General features: G+C 40.0%; 1 protein-coding gene across 2 annotated transcripts in view; it reads left to right on the top strand.

The window, feature by feature from the left end:
- Nucleotides 1-2,153: 2,153 nt before the first annotated feature.
- The window catches only part of MYRFL (myelin regulatory factor like), a 101,037-nt gene continuing 84,772 nt past the window's right edge, over nt 2,154-18,418 (top strand). For both annotated transcript variants that reach the window (XM_074325425.1, XM_019748994.2), the window contains exon 1: nt 2,154-3,896. In XM_074325425.1, coding sequence (XP_074181526.1) covers nt 3,851-3,896 — 46 coding nt within the window. In that variant the 5' untranslated portion in view covers nt 2,154-3,850. The remainder of the gene's footprint in view (nt 3,897-18,418) is intronic.

The following is an 18,418-nucleotide window of genomic DNA, read 5'->3' as shown; positions in this document are numbered from 1 at the left end:
TCCTTCATGTCCATTCCTACCAGTCGATCCAGGCCAGCATCATCGTTCATCTGGACTTCTGTAACCCCTTCCTGTCCTTGCGTCCACTCCTGCCCTCTACAATTGCTCACACAGCAGCCAAAGTGATGTTTTTAAAACATAAATCAGGTAATGTTACTTCCCTGCTGAAAGTCGTCTAGTGGCTTCCCATTGCACTTAGGAAAAAAAAGGAAAAAAAAAAACTTGACAGGAAATCGTCATCAAGTTTTCCTTGTTAACAGAGAAATAATAGTAAAAGTCAGCTTTGAAAACAATGTGTGAATCTTTTTAAAACTGAAAAAAAAATAAAAAATTACCACAGAAGAGCAAACTTGCTGAAATACAGAGACCAGCAACCCTTCCTAAAGGCAGCTCTCAAGGAAGTCCAAGTCCACACACAGGCTGTGGTATGAATACTAGAATTCTGGAGCTCTAGGTCTCAGGGACAGTCTGAGAGACAAGTTTCCTATCATTACATCTCCAGCTTTAACCACATCAGCTCGGCTTTTATCTATCTACTGGAGTTCTCCAGGAAATGTCAATACCAAAACAAATTCAAACCACAGCTACTACTCAAGAGAATGTATCTCCACCAAAATCTGAAAAATGGAGATGCCCAATAGAATTGGAAAATGTTAGAGATGTAATACCATAATCAAGGAAATATGGGCAGTATTATTCTCTGAGAGGGAGAAACTTCCACTTCAATCCCAGATGCCACCAGCTGGATTGTGCCCTCACCTGTGTGCTCTGGACTGATTAATTAATACAAGTCTGTTTTCCCTGCTTTCTGACAACTTTTTTCTAAATTCTCTTTACTTTTCTCAAGCTCGATTGGTTGTTATGATTGTCTTCACATGTGTGCTATTTGTCTTTGACAAGGTTTTGGTTTATGTTTCTGTTTTTAAACAAATTAATTGCAACATTTTAAAATGAAATTTAAAATTAAAATCTGTACTTCCAGCATCTCTTTTAAAACTGGCCATTTTAACAACACGAGCCCACGTTCTTGGAGGAAGTTGGTTGACTTCCCCTGTTGGGCAGCTCCACCCTTTATCAGGGCACATGCTCTCTGGTTTGCTCTATGCCCCACCACCCCTGACTGTCCCCCTGACACCGAGACTGAGGGTCAGTTGTCAGTTATATCAATATGTTTGCATGGCTGGTTTTTCTTATTTTGACACATTTTACTCACTTACCTGCCTGACCTTTTAAGTAGTTGAGGTTGGGACCCCAATTCTAACCTTTGCTTCTCCTCCCATTTACTGGAATCTATTTTTTTCTCTACGGTGTTTCCTATCACTCATTGCTCTGCTGCTGAGAATGTGAAGTGTCTGAGTGAACTGGATAGAATCCTGAATCATCAATATTTGGTAATGGATATAGCATGATGACTTACTTCCATTGAACTCCAAGAAAATTTGGCTAGGAGCTTCCCTTTGAGTCTAGACTTAGTCATAGGCTACATGTTTTAGGCGTATTAATTCATATTACACCTACAAGCATACAAATCCCTTTAGAAATCACGTTTGACTTCTTCCTTGTTCCCCATATCCAATCAGTAGCCAATTCTTGGTTCTCATATATCATCTTCAGGTTTTATTGCTACCTACCTGGATTCTTGCAGTAGCTTCTTCACTGGTCTAACTTTTGTTACTGCACTAACACATCTGAACACAGCTACCTTTCTGAGTTAGATTTAATTATTACCATGCACCACAACTACCCAAATAGAAGTTGTTGGTAGATACAAGTAGAATGAATATGCATGGAATCAAATTCAGATTTAGCCTTACATTCAAAATCTACCAAAATCCTTCTTCAGTCTATTTCCCATCTTATCTCTCACTCTACAAAGTACACACTGTAATACCAGTCTCTACACCCGTACTCTCTCCCCTTCACGCATGTTGCTCAGGTTTTTAAAGACATATCCATTGTTTGTCTCCTCAGATTCCAGCTCTTTGTGACACCTTTCCAGATCCTCCCAGATGAAATTCATCTTTCCTTTCTCTGTTCTCTTGGAGTGTTTTCCTCAGCTCTTATCAGAGTTGGCCTTGAGCTATAGTTACTTGTGTTTTTCACCTGCCCTGGATTTGAGCCTATGGAGGGCAGGGACCATTATAAGTGATAAGTAAATCTTTTTATTCCCTGCACCCAGCAGAGAGTTTAGCACAAGCTGAAACAAATAGAAAATTCATTTCTTTGAACAACTTGATGACCTGTCCTTAAAGATCTGGGTCTCAATGTTACCTTCAAAATAGAATTCTAAGCCTCTTTTTTTCCAGCCCCAAGATAAAATTAGTTTGCTTGTTTTCAAGGAACAGTTTATATGTGTGAAGTTTTAAAATAGGAAGTATATCATGTTACCTATACTAATTCTAACAATAATGAAACAATTAGACAAAGTCAGAATGTGGGACATTCTATAAAACCATGGGCCTGAACTGTAAAAAAGTGTCAATGTTATAAAAAGCCAACCAACCAAAATGACGAGGAGAATGTTCTAAATTTTTAAAAAGGTATAACCACAGGCAATGCATGTACATTCTTTGGATCCTTGATCAGAAAACAAAAAGTCATAAAAGATATTTTTGGGACAGTGGTGGAAATTATATATGAGCTATTAATATTAAATTAATGTTGCATTTCTTGGGTGTAATAATAATGTTGTGATTATGTGTTCTTGTTAGGAGACAGAGTTATTTCTGAGTGAAATGTCAAGATGTCAGCTACTTATATCTGAGTGATTCAGTCAACAAAGTATATTTATACATCAGAAAGAAAAAGCAAAAGTGGGAAAATATTAGTAATTAGTAAATCTAGATGAAGAGCATATGGGTATTTCATGGTATTATCAGTTTTTCTGTAGGTGAGAAACATTTTCAAAATGCAAAAAGAAAAGGGAAAAATGCAAAGGGAAAAAGTAAAGGAAGGGGCTGAAAGAACTGATTTAATTTCCTAATTTTATTCTTAGGCTATTATTAAATAAATTAATAGCTAAGCAGTGAAAACAAAACATTTATTTGGGTATGGCTTTTATATTTAGGAGTGAAACCAACTAGTAGTGAACCAGAAACTCAATTGTAAAAGTTATTAAATCAGAAGTGCAATTTTACTGATCATTAGAGGGACTGACTTCTTAAAACTTTATACTTTTCAAAGAAACTCTGAAGGAAATAGACTAGATGTGTATCAAGGAATATAAGTTTTCACTATGAGTAAATTTGGAAATATTTAACAAATCCTAACTTTTCATTATCACAGGCCTATTTAAATTATCTACTATTCTAGGTATCTATCAAAGTAATTATGTTGATTTGCCCCCTTTCTCTAGGTGGGAAAAACACACAAAAACCAAGCCTGTATCTTTGCTTGGTTGTGGCTAAATCCATCTGATTGATAGAAGAGGAGATATAAATATATTAGTGTAAAAGGACAAATAGGAGATAAGACTATGTATTTATTGCCCATTTATGTAATTACATGTGTCACTAAGGACAAAGGTCCTTAAAACAAAGACAGGAGGCAGAGTAGGAACATTTCCCTACAGTAACATAGATGGATTTGTTACCACTTCCCTCTTCGTGAATATATATATATATTTTTTTTTTTCTGCATGGTTGCGTATCCTTCTGGTTTTATAATCATTTTGAGAACTTAACCATCTTTCTGGGCACCATTTGATGGCTGAAGATATGCTTCACTCCAATAAAAAGAAAATGAAGATTTTCCAAGCACACTCATAGGCTTCGAGTCAAGAGGGCAGCAGTGACTTCCTGATGTCTGGTAATCCTGTTCTGTGAGGAAATATTGCTAGGACTGCAGCACCATGGATGTGGTTGGTGAAAACGAAGCCCTGAAGCAGTTCTTCGAAGGTAAGAGGCCAGTTGCCAACATGAAATTCCTGGTTCTGAGAAACAGCACTGCTCACTGTCATTGTTTCACCTTTTTGGAATTCATTTAAACTTGGCCTTGGACGAAATACAATTGTATTAACTGTCCTGAAATTGAAGTGGAGGTTTATTTGCTGCATTTGGAGCAAAAATCAATGGTATAGATAGTGATTTAAAAAAAAAAAAATACAGGTTTTCCATCCTATAGCTTGGTTAACAGAATCAAGGGGTCACCATATCTATGTTACTACTATTTGTCCCTGTCCTGTGCTAGATCATATTCCTTCTTATTCCCTACATTTCAAAACTTACAGATTGTCTTATCTCTAAAATTATTGACTATAGCACAAGAAAAATGTAAGATTTTATTTAAAACAGTTTTCCTATTGGTATCATTAAAACAACCTACAAGTGCAAAGGAATACCTCTTCCCCCATTCCCATCCTTGTTTTTCACTGTGCTTTACAAATGTGTAACTGAATAATGATTTGTTGTTGAAGTTAAATGATCTTTTTCCCCAAGGGAGAGGCATGCTCTAGGACATGGTTAGACAGATTTTCTTCCTTCTAAAAACCTGCAATGGCAGTGCAGCTTCTCATATTTAGTTGGGTTGATATTCTAATGGTGGGTCTGTTGAAATTGTCAGCAAGGACTTGCTGTCTTGTGGCACCTCTTAGGTGTGCACTCGGGAGATTCCACGTCAGTGCGGCTTTAGTTTCTTATCAGCCATGCTCAGACTTCCATGTGAAGGAAAATACGGCCATATCTTTTACACATTTCAAGGTGTATCCCAGGAGGGAGTGTGAGAAGAACTGAGGGCAGACCTGCTCATTCACAGAATCCAGAGGGCAGTTAACAGCACATTGAGAAAGTGCGGTTGGAATTTCATATGATCAGTAAAGCATCTGACAAATACTAGATGTTTAGAGGTTGAATGGAATTGACCCAAGGCCCCATAATGAAGAACACTAAAGAGTAGTCATACCGAAGAAATAGTGAGATTCTAGGTCACTATCAGAAGGAATCAACACAATACGGTCATTTCTTGGTAGTGGCTTGAATTTTGCTAGAGTGGCAAGAAGGAATATACAACTAAGAGAATTTAACGTTATCTCAGCTCTGTGATCCATCCCACTGAGTGTTCTGTCTCTGACAGTGGCCAAGTTAGTGTGCCCACCTGGGTCTTTCTTGGCACACAGTAGGCATACTAATGTTGCTTGATTGTTATTGCCTGGTTTTACATTCTATGTAACTTTCAGTAGATACCGTGTTTCCCTGAAAATAAGACCTAGCCGGACCGTCAGCTCTAATGTGTCTTTTGGAGCAAAAATTAGCATAAGACCCGATATTATATTATATTGTATTATATTATTCCCAGTCTTATATTAAAATAAGATTGGGTCTTATATTAATTTTTGCTCCAAAAGACACATTAGACCTGATGGTCCGGCTAGGTCTTATTTTCGGGGAAACACAGTAGCAAGCAACAAGCTACAGTTACATCTACTTTATTTTAGAGAAACCACTTTCATTTTGTAAATACAAAAAGTCCCCTTGATTTCTTTTAAAACCTGGAGAAAACCTGAAAAGTTCATCTGGTCTACCTTCCATTTTTTGGAAGTGCTGTTATTTGTAGGACCCTATACTGTTCTTGTTTGTATTTTCAGAAGTCTCTGGGGATATAGTTTCCACAAGTCCTCCATGTTGCTTGTTAAAATGTCTGATTATTATAACAGTGTCTTTCTTAGCCCAAATCAAACTCTGTTGATCCATAAGCCTTTTTCGTGAGGGGGGAGTCATTTCTCCATGGAAAGAGAATAAAATCATCAGTATTTTTCTTACATTATCTTTTAATCAATAGATGGAAAAGATAGTAGACTTTAGAAATAAAAATGGAAGCACTGGATTAAGTGACCCCCATCTATACACCTGAAAATCAGACTAATTCTCAATTTTTTATTACCTCCTCTATTCAACAAATGTTGATCACCTACTGTTTGCCACGTCCAATAACCCCACTTTTAATTCTAATCCACTGTCTCCCTCAGCTTCAAAAGCAAAGAGGCAGACCAGTTATCCCAGGGATCCCAACATGCTCTGGAAATTCAGATACCATGTGAAATGCTTGACTTTTTCAGCAAAGCTGATATCACCATACGAGAAAGGTTATCAGAACAAAGGCACATTATTTCATTTATAATAACTAAAAATTAGTTACAACTTAAATTTCTAATAGTGGTGGATTAGTTAAATAATTTATGATTCTTCCATGTAATGGAATATTTTGTAACTATTAAAAATGATGATAAGGAAAAATGTTTATGCTATAAAGGGGGAAAAGTGGGTTGTAAATTGGCATATATAGTATAATAGGATATATGTGTATGTGTATATATATGATACTTTTGACCCTCAGACATTACTTTAGAGCTGTTTCAAAACTCTAAATTGTAGATATCTGCTATCAATGCAAATGGTTTTTGTTTATAAATATGCAAATAAATTATATCACTAGGGGATCAATAGTTCCTGTAAAAGTGATTTTGCATTTATTTGTGAATTTATTCCATGGCCCATCCAGATCTAGATATTTATATCTATCTATCTATCTATCTATCTATCTATCTATCTATCTATAGATATATGTATCTAAATATCTAGATCTACATTTGTAGATCTGCTCTTTTTATTATATATATATATATATACATACAGATAGATCTATTATTTGAATTCTCTTTGAAGCAGTTGTAACATCTTCCTGCTTCCTTTATTGATTAAGGAAATCAAATCTTTGACACACGTTCATTTTATATTTGTATAAGATTCATGATTTTATCTTTGAAAATCTACATCCTTTAACACTTGCAAAATTTTAAGTTAGTTAACTTGAAAACTTCATCAATTTTACCTTAAGTTTGAACATTAATAACATTTATTGAGCATTTACCATGTGTCAAGCACTATGCTATTCACTTAACATTCATTATTTCATTCAATTCTTACAACAACCCTCCGGGTAAAAAGGAAAAAAAATGAAGTATAATAAATCTCATTCCTCAATTTACTTTGTTTTGAAAGCTGAGACCTTACTTTCTTAATTTGCTTTCTTATGGGCATTTCTCTGGGCACTACTTTGATATCAGAAGACGCATCTTTTATTCCCAAGCTTTTTAGAATAGATTATAAAAACTACTTTGAGAAGAGTATTTTGTTATTCATTATATTTAATCTTTGAAGAGGCAGTTTTCTGAATTGGTGAGAGGCTATTTAGCTCATCCTCTTTGTAATGTCCTGAAGGAAGTTCTCAAATGCTTGCTGGCTGATTGTGACAGCAAAAGAGGAAAGTCCTGCCCTGACTGAACTGAGTGGGAAAAACTGCATGCTAAGAGTAGATCACAACGAAAAACTCAGGAGGGAAACTGGTCAACTGAACCTCCAGCTCACTCATTGAAGATGGGGATGGGGGAGGTAGTTCCTAGGACCAGAACTGTGGGCAGCTCCTGAGATCTAAGAGGAGGGAATTCCATTCAGGAAGCTGCTGTCAAACAAGCCTCAAACATTTTCTGCCCCTGTCTCTCTGCTTAAGGTTTAAATTTCTAGGCAGCTGTTATTAAAAGACGTTTGTAGGAATGCAGGCTGGGCAAAAACACCTGCTGCCCTCAAGCTGTACAGGAATGCCATGGAGGTGCCAAGTGTTTAGGAAATTGTGAAAAATGGCAGAACAGCAGTGACTGAATTGCCCGGCCCAGATGGGATGGATCTAGGAAGGCTTCAAGGGAGGGAGGGGAAGCAGAATTGTTGAATGGAAAAGAGATGTAGCTTGGAAAAGTGCCTATATGATGTCTGCGTAGAGTAGACACTCCATGACATTTATAGAATAAGTGAATGAAAAAAACTGTGCAAAAGACTATTCTATGCAACAAATAATTATTGAACTCTAGCTTCAGAGAACCTGGTAAGTTCAAATATAAGAGAAGGAAAACTTGCCCAGGAGTAGAAAAGTCCAGGGAGTAGAACAAACAGAGGCAGTTGAGACAACGTATTGCTGTTTGGGGGAGAGCCTCAGATTCCATTATTGCCAGAGGTAAAATGGTAAATGTCTTAAGTGGTCCCTGTATATTATTTCTCCAAAAGTGAAACCAACTGTGATTGGTTGGTGTTTCTGAATTCCTGTGAGAATTATCAGAAGCTCTGAGCAGTGGGATGCAGTGTGGAGGGCAGAAGCGGCCCAGGGCTGGCCATGGGCAAGACTGCTTTGCAGCAGCTTTGGCCTCAGGCCAGTATCTCAATTCTTTGTCTTTCTTTCACTTTGGGGTCACCACTCTCTCACCCTCTCACACCACCAGCACCCTTATGCTCTCTTTCTTCTGTGCCAGTAATATCTGAGCTTGCACGGAAGGTACAAATGGCAAATGATCTCACGCCAGCATACATCTCTATAGAGTCTTGTGTCCAATGCGCTTTCGTAGAACACAAAGCTGTTTTCATCAAATAAGTCAAAAAGGGTTACCTTCTCCAAGGGTAGGTTCAGCGAATCTCTGCTGGTGGAATTTGAGACGTCATGTAGCATCCTAATGTCTCTGAAATTATCCCACAGAGGTAGGAGCTCTTTGTATATTAGTGAGGCAGCCTCTACTTCTGTGTGGAGACAGCATGGACTTTCCAGGAAACTGGGAAGAAGAACACACCAAGGACAAGAAGAACCAGCCAGCTCATGCAAGCAATTAGGATTATCTGAACATTTGTATCTGATGCTAGCAGATGGTTAGAAACCATGTTGTTATGCCACGAAGTGTCCACAACACAGAGGTGTGGGCTTGGTGCCACCGAGAAGAAATCTCTTTTCTTCTTTCATGCTGGGATCCCCAAGGTGAAGGCAGTTTCATTAGAATTTAAAATGCACCACAATTAGGTGAGAGCGAACCTCTGTCACCTGTACATAGCCGGCACGTGAGACCTGCCAGGATTATTGCTATCTAGGGAATCCTGGTACAAAACCACCCAGACAGACTCTCTCCTGAGAGGAGGCGCCACCACCTTCTTTGGCGTTATTAATGTTGTCATCTTTTCAAGTTTGGAGTGAGAACTAGGTTTCTGGAAGACTCCACAATGTCTTGGAAACTAAACATTCAATACACAGACAATTTTGGAAAATATAGATAACCTAAAATAAGAAGATAGTTTTTACTGTAATCTGGCCATTTAGTGGTAACTGCTGTCCACAGTTTGGTGTCCATCTTGTGTGTTTTTTAAAAACAAAAATGGGATTATACTATTTATACTCTTTAATAAGGAAATTTTTCATGGAATATAGAGTGCACACCTGTTCATATCCTCACTTATTCATCTGTAACGGAGGTCTGCAAGTTGTGCTTACCTTCACAGGTAAAATCTGGCCTGCAGCCTGATTTTGTAAGTAAAGTTTCATTGGAATATACTCATTCATTTACAGATTATCTATGGCTGCTTTGATGCTATCATGGCTGAGCTGAGTGGTAGAAAGCTGAAATATTTACTGTTTGGCTCTTTATACAAAATGTTTGCTAACTCTTGATCTACAACTAATTAATAATAATAATAATAACTGTTATTGAGTATTTACGATGTGCTGGGTATAAAATAATAGTTAGGAACATGGATTCTGAGTTAGTCATCCTGCGTGTGAACCCTGACTCTGCCTTCTACTACCTCTGGGATGATGGATAAGTAAACCTCCGTAGGTCTTCATTTCCTTATTTGTGATAAAAGGGGACAATTGTATTATCTCATAATGTGGGTTGTGAAGTGTTATGCCTGGCACAGAGAGCTTAATAAATGTTAGCTATTATTATTCTCATTGTTACTTTATTATCATTTTCTTTGTTTTGCGCAGAGGTGTCCAAACTGCAGCCCGCGGGCCGGGCCCACTGCGGCCCATGATCCATTGTTAATTGGCCCTCAGCAAATTCCAAAAATGTATTTAGTTTACATATGGCCCTTGATGAAAAACGTTGAAAAAAGTTTGGACACCCCTGGTTTAGCGTCAAAGCAGCCCTGTGAGAGATTTGTATCTTCCCATGAGAAACATGAGGCCAACAGAGGATAAGTAACTTGCTTAAGGGTCATTCAGGTCATAAGTGGCTGTAAGGTCATCATTTATTTCTTTCCTTCACTTATCCCGTCAGCCAATAGAAAGGAGCCAGATGCTGCCCTATTGGCCAGGGATTCAGTGGTGACCAAGAAGAGTCCTTGCCCCAAAGTGGCTCCACTTCTTGCTGAAGGAAAGAGGACAATAAAGAGATAAATAAATAAGATGATTTTAGATATGAGTAAAGAAGAAAATAAAACAGGATAATGATGCAGCGAGAGACTGATGAAGGGAGGGAGAGTGGTTTCTTAAGCTCAGGCAATCAGGAAAGGCTTCTGAGAAGGTGACATGCAAGCTGAGGCCTGACTCATGACTGGGATCATGTCATCCATCAGCCATCGTCCATCAGAAGAGCATTTCAGGCAAAGGGAACCACTGTTCTAAGTTCCTGAGCCTGGAGTGGGCAGGGCGGGGGTGGAGTGGGGTGAAGAGGCAGTGAAGGGGGCAGGGGACAGTGTTGAGTGACAATGGGGAGGGTGGTAGAAGATGATGTCAGTATTTGGATTTTTATTCTCAGTGTGAGCAGAAAGTGTTGGAGAGTTTTAAGCAGGAGAACAGGTGGGACGAAGGCAGAGGAACCAAGGGTGACGCCCAAGTGTTGGCATCGGTATTGGTGGCTGTTGGTCCAATGTAATCTGGCTTTTGTGCCAGTTTCATCTGAAATTTCTGCTAATTGCTCAATCACATTAAAAATCTTCAGCCCTCATCCTCCCGACGTTCTCTCTGGAATTTGTTCACCATCACCATTGTTTACTCATGGAAACTCTCTTATTTGATTCCATGGAATCTTCCCTCTGGTTCTCCTGCAGCTTGTTTCCTCTCAGGCGCTTTCAATAGTTCACCCTCCTCCGTGTCTGCCCAAGTCCTATTTCAGACACTCTTTTATGTGAGCACCAAAAGGTTACCCTCAATGGTTTCATTTATTTCCGTGGATCAACATACCCCAAACTCTATTGCCAGGTTCCAGACCTACATTTACAGCTGTTTAATGTACCTGTGTGCATACATGCGTGTCCCTCATTTCCCCAAATCAGTACATTCAAAGTGGAGCTCATTATCCTCCCCTTCCCTCGTTTCAGTCTTCACTGCCTCCTGTATTCCCTTCACTCTGCAACAAACCTCCCAAATTAGAAACTGGGGTGTCACCCTTGATCAGTCTTCCTATACATACTCTTATAGCTAATTGTTTACCAACTTCTGCTGCTTCAACCTCAGAAATGTCTTTCAGCTGCAACCTCCCCTTTGTTTGAAAGTCCATCTCTTGCAACAGCCTCCTAACTTCTCTCCTTGTGCTGACTACGTTCCATTTGCTGTTGGCTCATACAAATGCCATTGCTTAAACTTTTCTGTTGAATCTTCATTGCCTGAGCTTAGCATAATGGTCCCCATGTAACATTCTAGTCATCCTTATTTCTGGGGCCACTCCCATACTCACAACTGTTACAGGCAGTTTGGTGTAAGTGGTTTACAGCGTGTTCCAGGGCCAGAGTTCTAATCTTGACTGCCTCTTGCTAGCTGTGTGATCTTGGGCAGGTTACTTAATCTCTCTGTGCCTCGGTTCTGTAGCTATAAAATTGGGATACTGCTAGTCCCTACCTAACTGGGTTATTGTGAAGGTTAAATGATCCAATGTGCATGAGTTTCAGAACAGTACCTCAATTACTATGTGTTTGTTACTATCAGTATTATTATCATCATCATCAGTATTGTTATTATTGTTATCTATACTCTAGCTACAAGGTTTTTTTCAAGTTTTCTTGACTACACCCTGCTCTTTCAAAACACTGGGTCTTTGACTATACCTTCTGTCCAGAATGCAGTTCCCTACTTCGTCATCTAGCAAATTTCCCTGGGCAAAAGTAGAAGCAAAATTCTCCATGCTTCTCCAACACTTTGTCCATAGCTTTGGATGTGTAGCCTTCACATGAAAGTTCAGGTTATGTGTTTGCATATCTGTCTCCCACAGAAGACAGTGAGTACGTCCACGTGAGGACCTGAGTTTCTCTTATCAGCTTTGCGGGCTTAGTGTTGAATGTAGCAGTTACTTTTTTAAAAAAAGAAAAAGAAAACGAAAAGTTTGTTAAATATGTGTTAAATGAATGAGATTCTTGACTAAAACTTCTGGTGGAAAAGCAGGGGCCTTGATTGTGTTATACAAAGGTTTATGCTCCTTTTCTTAGACATTTTATTATCAGGATCAACTCGGGGGTAAGGAAACTCATCAATGTTTTTTATGTAGATTACTCTTGGATCTATGACCCACAGTTATGATCTTCCCGCAGGCGTGGTAACTCTGTTTCCCTTAAAAGGAACTCTTTATTAGCAGGAAGGGAATGGCGGTGGTGTGGTGCTCAGTAGGAAACATGGCAGAGATGCTAACCAGCGATGGAGAGAATTCAAAACCCAAGTCCTCAGCTGAGAGGGTCAGGCTGTAACTCAAACCAGGTCTTGAGCTGAGAATCAATACTTGGAAGTCACCAGAGGGTGTTAGGAGTCCAACAGAGGAGTGGAAGCTCTAGTCCTGAGCAAAAGTAGAGGCCGAGCCACCAGGATACCAGTCACGGTAATGGACCTGGGGTTGTAGGAATGATCATGGGGATTGTCTGATTATAGCATCTTCCCCAGCTGAGGCTGCATTTCATAGGCCACCCACAGCAGTTCTGGAAATTGGGCACCATCACAAATCACACATCCTGAACCCTGAGCTTCCAACTCCAGCCTGCACGTGTGGTGATGACTGACATAGTAGTTAGAGCATAGGCTCTGTATCCTGGTTACTCTGCCTTCAATTCCCACCGCTACTGCAGACATAAGATGCTACGTTGACTCTCTGAGACTACTCATCTAACACATGAAGTAGGTATACTTCACAGGAGAGGAGTGAGAGTTAAGTAAGATGATGTGTGTGAAGTACTCTGCATAGCACCTGACATGCAGTTATTGCCCAATGAGTTTTATAATTTTTTATAAAAATATTTTTTATTATTAAATACTATAAAAAATAATATTTTATAATTTAAAAAAATGTTTATTGTTTTAAAGGAGCTCCCTGAAGCAGCCTGTCATCAGAAAGAAAACCACTACCATTTAATGAATGCTTGACTCTATGTTAGACATTGTACTAAGACCTTTAGCTGTATCAATTCTTAATTTGCACTACAAAATGAACAGGCAGATAATGTTATCACCATTTTAGAGATGCGGAAACAGAAACTCAGAAAGTTTGTACCTTGCCCAAGGTAACACAGCTACTAAGTTTCAGAGCTTGGGGTTAGAAGCCTGTCTTTCTCTGAAGGCCTCTCCTCCTAGCTGCTGTGCATAGTGTCTTCTGAACGGGTTGCAAGGGGACATCTGTAGAGGGAGCTGTAGAACTTATGGCTCCTGTTAAAATAACCAGGGCGTGTGTGTGTGTGTGTGTGTGTGTGTGTGTGTGTGTGTGTGTGAGACAATTTGCATGTAATTCCATTCTGTAAATGAAATTATTCTGGAGTGCGAGCAGTTGGTACTTACTATAGTGCCATCTGGCATTTTTTGGCAAAGCCCAGCTCTGGCACCATAAGATGAGGCATTAGTGGTTAAACAACAATAGTTTATGTTCATGGAGCAGGCAGCCACAGAAACTCAAAAGATAAGGCTACCAATAAGAATGCAAAGGTACAAGAACACCAACACTGGCTACAGTACTGCTTGGTGCCACATAAAAGTCTAGAGAGGGAATTGAGGTAGCGAGGAATTTATTTGGTCGGAAGCGTAGCAGAAAATACTGACTCTCAATCTTGTCCTTTTTAGTAACCAGACTCAGGACAAAAAGTCCAGCAAGATGATACCCTGATATTTGGTTAGCAATATAAGGGACAATTGTCATGTAGAGCCCTGAGAAATAATGTGTTCTAAGGAGAACATCGTATGACTTCACAGTTGGAAATAGTCACTCCCATAGGATTCACGTGATCAACGTCCTCTAATGTTAGGAGCCGAGAAACATGCATCCTAGGAACCTCTGTTGTGTGTGTTTGATGGCACAGGCCTCGGTGAAGGCAGACCTGGGGTTGAATCCTGACTCCTCTGCTTCTTAGTTTTGTGACCTTGGGCCAGTTACTTAATATTTTAAAGTTTCAGTTTTCTCCGTCTGTAAAATGGGGATAATAGCACCTACCTCTTAGGGTTGTGAGGATTAATGATGAAAAGCTGAAATGATGAAGTAAATGATAGTTATTGATCTTTATTATACTATTTGCAAGTGTGAAGGAACCAAATTGCTTACTTTAGTTATTCTGAAACAAGAATAGGTACAAGCTACATATATATATCTCCATACCTTTCTTTTTCAAAGAAGCACTCCTGTCTCCAGGGAGTTATTACAACTTTTACATGTTCACATTAATTCCAGAGCCTTTATAATCATAAAATCCATTTATAGCCTTTAGTTGCCAAGCAACAAAGGACAAAGTACTGAGTATTTCCTTTTATTGCAAAAGGTTCAGCTTTTCCACGTTGGTCCTGAAATCAACATTTTTCAGAAATGACAGAACAGTGAAACTTAATACCATGTTTCCAGGGTTTAGTGGCATTCCTTATTAGGGATAGAATCAAAGCAGAAGGCAAACCTTGTTATTATTTTTCTGTTCCTGAATTAGTATTAAGCATTTTGTGCTCATTTCACAGTAAACCTGTAAGGTCTGAAGTCGGGAGACTGCAAATTCAGTTTAAGGAGAGAACTTGTTTCATTTTACTGATGATCTGTGACCCTCTCACTGTGAAAGCACTAGTCCTTTGAGCTATCAGTAGTCTTTTGGGAAAGGCTGGGGTAGTGCGAAATGTATATGAAAAATGTTATCTGCTGACCTTGTTAACCTCTGACCTCAAACATGTCACTCAACCATATACCGGCAGGGTTTGGGGAAGCTGGCTTTGAGGCACATAACTAAATTAAATTATCCACTTCTTTGAAAAGTATCAAAGGTTTTAATTATTCCTGTTGTTTTTGTCTGTGGACAAAATCAGTAAGTAAAGTTTGGAAATCAAAACAGAATAAAAAAATATATAGTCATAGGATGTAAAGTACAGCATAGGGAATACAGTGAATGGTACTGTAATAACTGTGTATGATGTCAGAGGGGTAGTAGACTTGGTGGGGTTATTACTTTGTGAGGGGTCTCAATGTCTAATCATCAGGTTGTTTTGTACACCTGAAACCAACAAACAAAAAGAGTAGAGGGGGAAACACACACTATAAGCAAGGGAAATAAGTAAAAAAACGTTAAGTGAAATCATATTGCATCTGTCTTTCTCTGTCTGACATACTCCACTCAGTACAGTACCCTCCAGGTCCATCCATGTCGCCACAGATGGCAAGAACCCATTCCCCTCCAGGGCCAAGCAATATTCCACTGTATATATGTACCACCTCCTCTTTATCCATTCATCTGTTGACAGACACCCAAGCTGCCTCCACATCTTGCCTATTGTAAATAATCCTGCAATGAACATATGAATGCACATGTCCCCTCGAAGTAGTGTTTGGGGTTTCTTCGGATAAATATCCTGAAGTGGAATTACTGGGTTCTTCACTGTCTCTTCTTATAGCCTTTGTTGTAAAGTCTATTTTGTCTGGTATAAGTATTGCTACCCCAGCTTTTTTTTTCCTTTTTAATTTCCATTATCATGAAATATCTTTTTCCATCCCATTACTTTCTGTCTCTGTGTGTCTTTCAATCTGAAGTGAGTCTCTTGTAGACAACATATGTAAGCATTTGTTTTCTTATCCATTCATCTTTCCTATGTCTTTTGGTTGGATCATTTTAGCCACTTACTTGTTGATAGATATGCAGATATTTTATTATTCATAATTTTGATTTTTTTTTTTTCCATCTTAAAGAAGTCCCTCTAACATTCCTTGTAATGCTGGTTTGATGGTGATGAACTCCCTTAGCTTTTTCTTTCCTGGGAAGCTCTTTATCTGTCCTTCGATTTTAAATGATAGCCTTGCTGGGTAGAGTACTCTTGGCTTAGTTCCTTGCTTTTCATCATGTTGGAATTTTTGTGCCAATCCCTTTTGGCCTGCAAAGTTTCCATTGAGAAATCAGCTGACAGTCCTATGGGAGTTCCCTTATAAGTTACTCGTTGCCTTTCTCTTGCTGCCTTTAGGATTCTCACTTTGTCTTTCACCTTTGCCATTTTCATTATAATGTGTCTAGGTGTGGGCCTGTTTGGGTTCATCCTGTTTGGGACTCTCTGTGCTTCCGGGACTTGTCTGTCTATTTCCTTTGCCAGGTTAGGAAGTTTTCAATCATCATTTCTTCAGATAAGTTATCCCTTATGATGTGAATGTTTATTGTAAATACTATGTTTGATATTGTCCCAGAGGTCTCTTAAACTATCCTCATTGTTTTTGGATTCTCTTTTCTTTTTGCTGTTCCAATTGGTATTTTTGCTACTTTGTCTTCCAAATGGCTGATTCAGTTCTCTGCTTCACCTAGTTTTTTGGTGATTCCTTCTAGTGCATTCTTCATTTAAGTTATTGTATTCTTCATTTCTGACTGGCTCTTTTCTGTGGTTTCTATGTCCCTTTTTATGCTGGCTATCTCTTTTTTGAAGTTCTCATTAAGTTCCTTGAGCATCCTTATAACCATTGTTTTGAACTCTGTCTCTGGTTAGTTGCCTCCATTTCATTTAGTTCTTTTTCTGGATTTTCCTCTGTTTTTTTCATTTTGGGTGTATTTCTTTGTTTCCTCATTTTGGCTGCCTCTCTGTGTTTGTTTCTATGTATTAGGTAGATCTGCTATGTTTCCCAGTTTGGGCCGGGTGGCCTTATGTAATAGGTGTCCTGTGGGGTTCAATGGCACAGTCTCCCTGGTCACCTGAGCCGGGTCTTTCCAGGAGTGTCCCTTGTGCGGGTTGTGTGTGCCCTCCTGTTATAGTTGAACCTCGATTGCTCTTGCACATCAGTAGGTGGGATTGTCCCTCAGGCTGATTGGCTGTGAGGTTTGGCCACATCCACAGCTTATGGCCTGCTGTGTGAAAGGCTTATCCTATTGAGTGGGATTCATCCCAATGGACTCTGGTGCCTGTTGGGACCATCCTTTGTGTTTGCTGCTTGTGGGGCTAATTGGGTGGCTTTTTGCTGTGGTCTGAAGCCCACCTCCAAGTATGTTGGTTCTGGGGCCTCTTGGGAGGGGCTCCAGTGCACACTCTGGTCAGCCACTGCCTATGACTGGCTTGGGGCTACTTGGTAGGAACTGCAAAGTGATCCATGGTTGTTCATTGCCTGTGCTAAACCTGGAGGCATGTGGGAGAGGCTAAGCTGTGAACCAAAGATGGCTGCCACCAGTACCAGGCCTGGGGTAATTCCACAAAAAGCCAGGACACCTGGAGGCCTGCTACCACTTGCCAGCACCCTCAAGGTTAGCCACTGATAAAACCTTGTGGGTTAGGCAAGTTGGGTAAAGCAGGTTCTCAGGGAGTCACTAGAGTGGGGAGAGTTGTGATCACCAGGTTAATGTAGACTCTGGTTTGGTGCCAGTGCTGAGCCTGGAGCAACTCAGCAAAAGTCTCGGAGCATACTGTGGCCAGTTGCTGCCACCTGGGGCCTATTCAATAGTTTTCCAAGAAAGAGTGCAATGCAGGAGGGGCTGGTTGTTGGGGAGAAAGTGCCTCCTGTAGTGCATAAGTTGGGTTGGGCGAGGTCCCAGCTGAGTCAGCAGGGTGGAGCAGTGGAGCTTAACAGGCCAATCAGATTCAGATTTTGCCTGTGGGGGCGGGCTCAACATAGGAAAGATGGTACCCACGTGCCAGCTGCGCAGGAGCAGGACCCCTCACCTGGAAAATGCTAACTGTCCTGCAGTCCTCCACCTGAAACTACACACCTCAGTCTACTCCTTGTATGTCTCCAAAGCCCCCCGAGTCACCGTCCTTCCACTGGAGCCCAAAGTGAGTGCTTGTAAATGAGCGAGACTGTGCACAAGTTGTTTAAGAGGACCTCTGGGTTTCCCACAGCCTTCCAGCCCACCCAAATGGTCAGAATCCCTACTGTTTTTCATAGCCTGATGTTGTGGGGGCTACTCTTCCTGGCTTCAGTACTCTGGGCTGGGGAGCCTGGTATGGAGGGCTGGGGTTCCTTGCTCCTTTGGGGGGAACCTCTGCAGCTGTAATATCCCTCCTGATTCTCAACAACCACAGGGTGGTTTGGGGCCCTTTCCTCATCTCCACCCATCCTACCAGTCTTGGCGTGGCTTCTTCTTAAGTTTTTTATTTTATTTTATTTTTTTATTGGGGAATGTTGGGGAACAGTGTGTTTTTACAGGGCCCATCAGCTCTAAATCAAGTTGTTGTCCTTCAATCTAGCTGTGTAGGGTGCAGCTCAGCTCCAAGTCAA

This window comes from Rhinolophus sinicus, linkage group LG02 (genome assembly GCF_036562045.2).
Source record: "Rhinolophus sinicus isolate RSC01 linkage group LG02, ASM3656204v1, whole genome shotgun sequence".
Lineage (NCBI taxonomy): Eukaryota > Metazoa > Chordata > Mammalia > Chiroptera > Rhinolophidae > Rhinolophus > Rhinolophus sinicus.
This window is presented reverse-complemented; position numbering and strand designations above follow the sequence as displayed.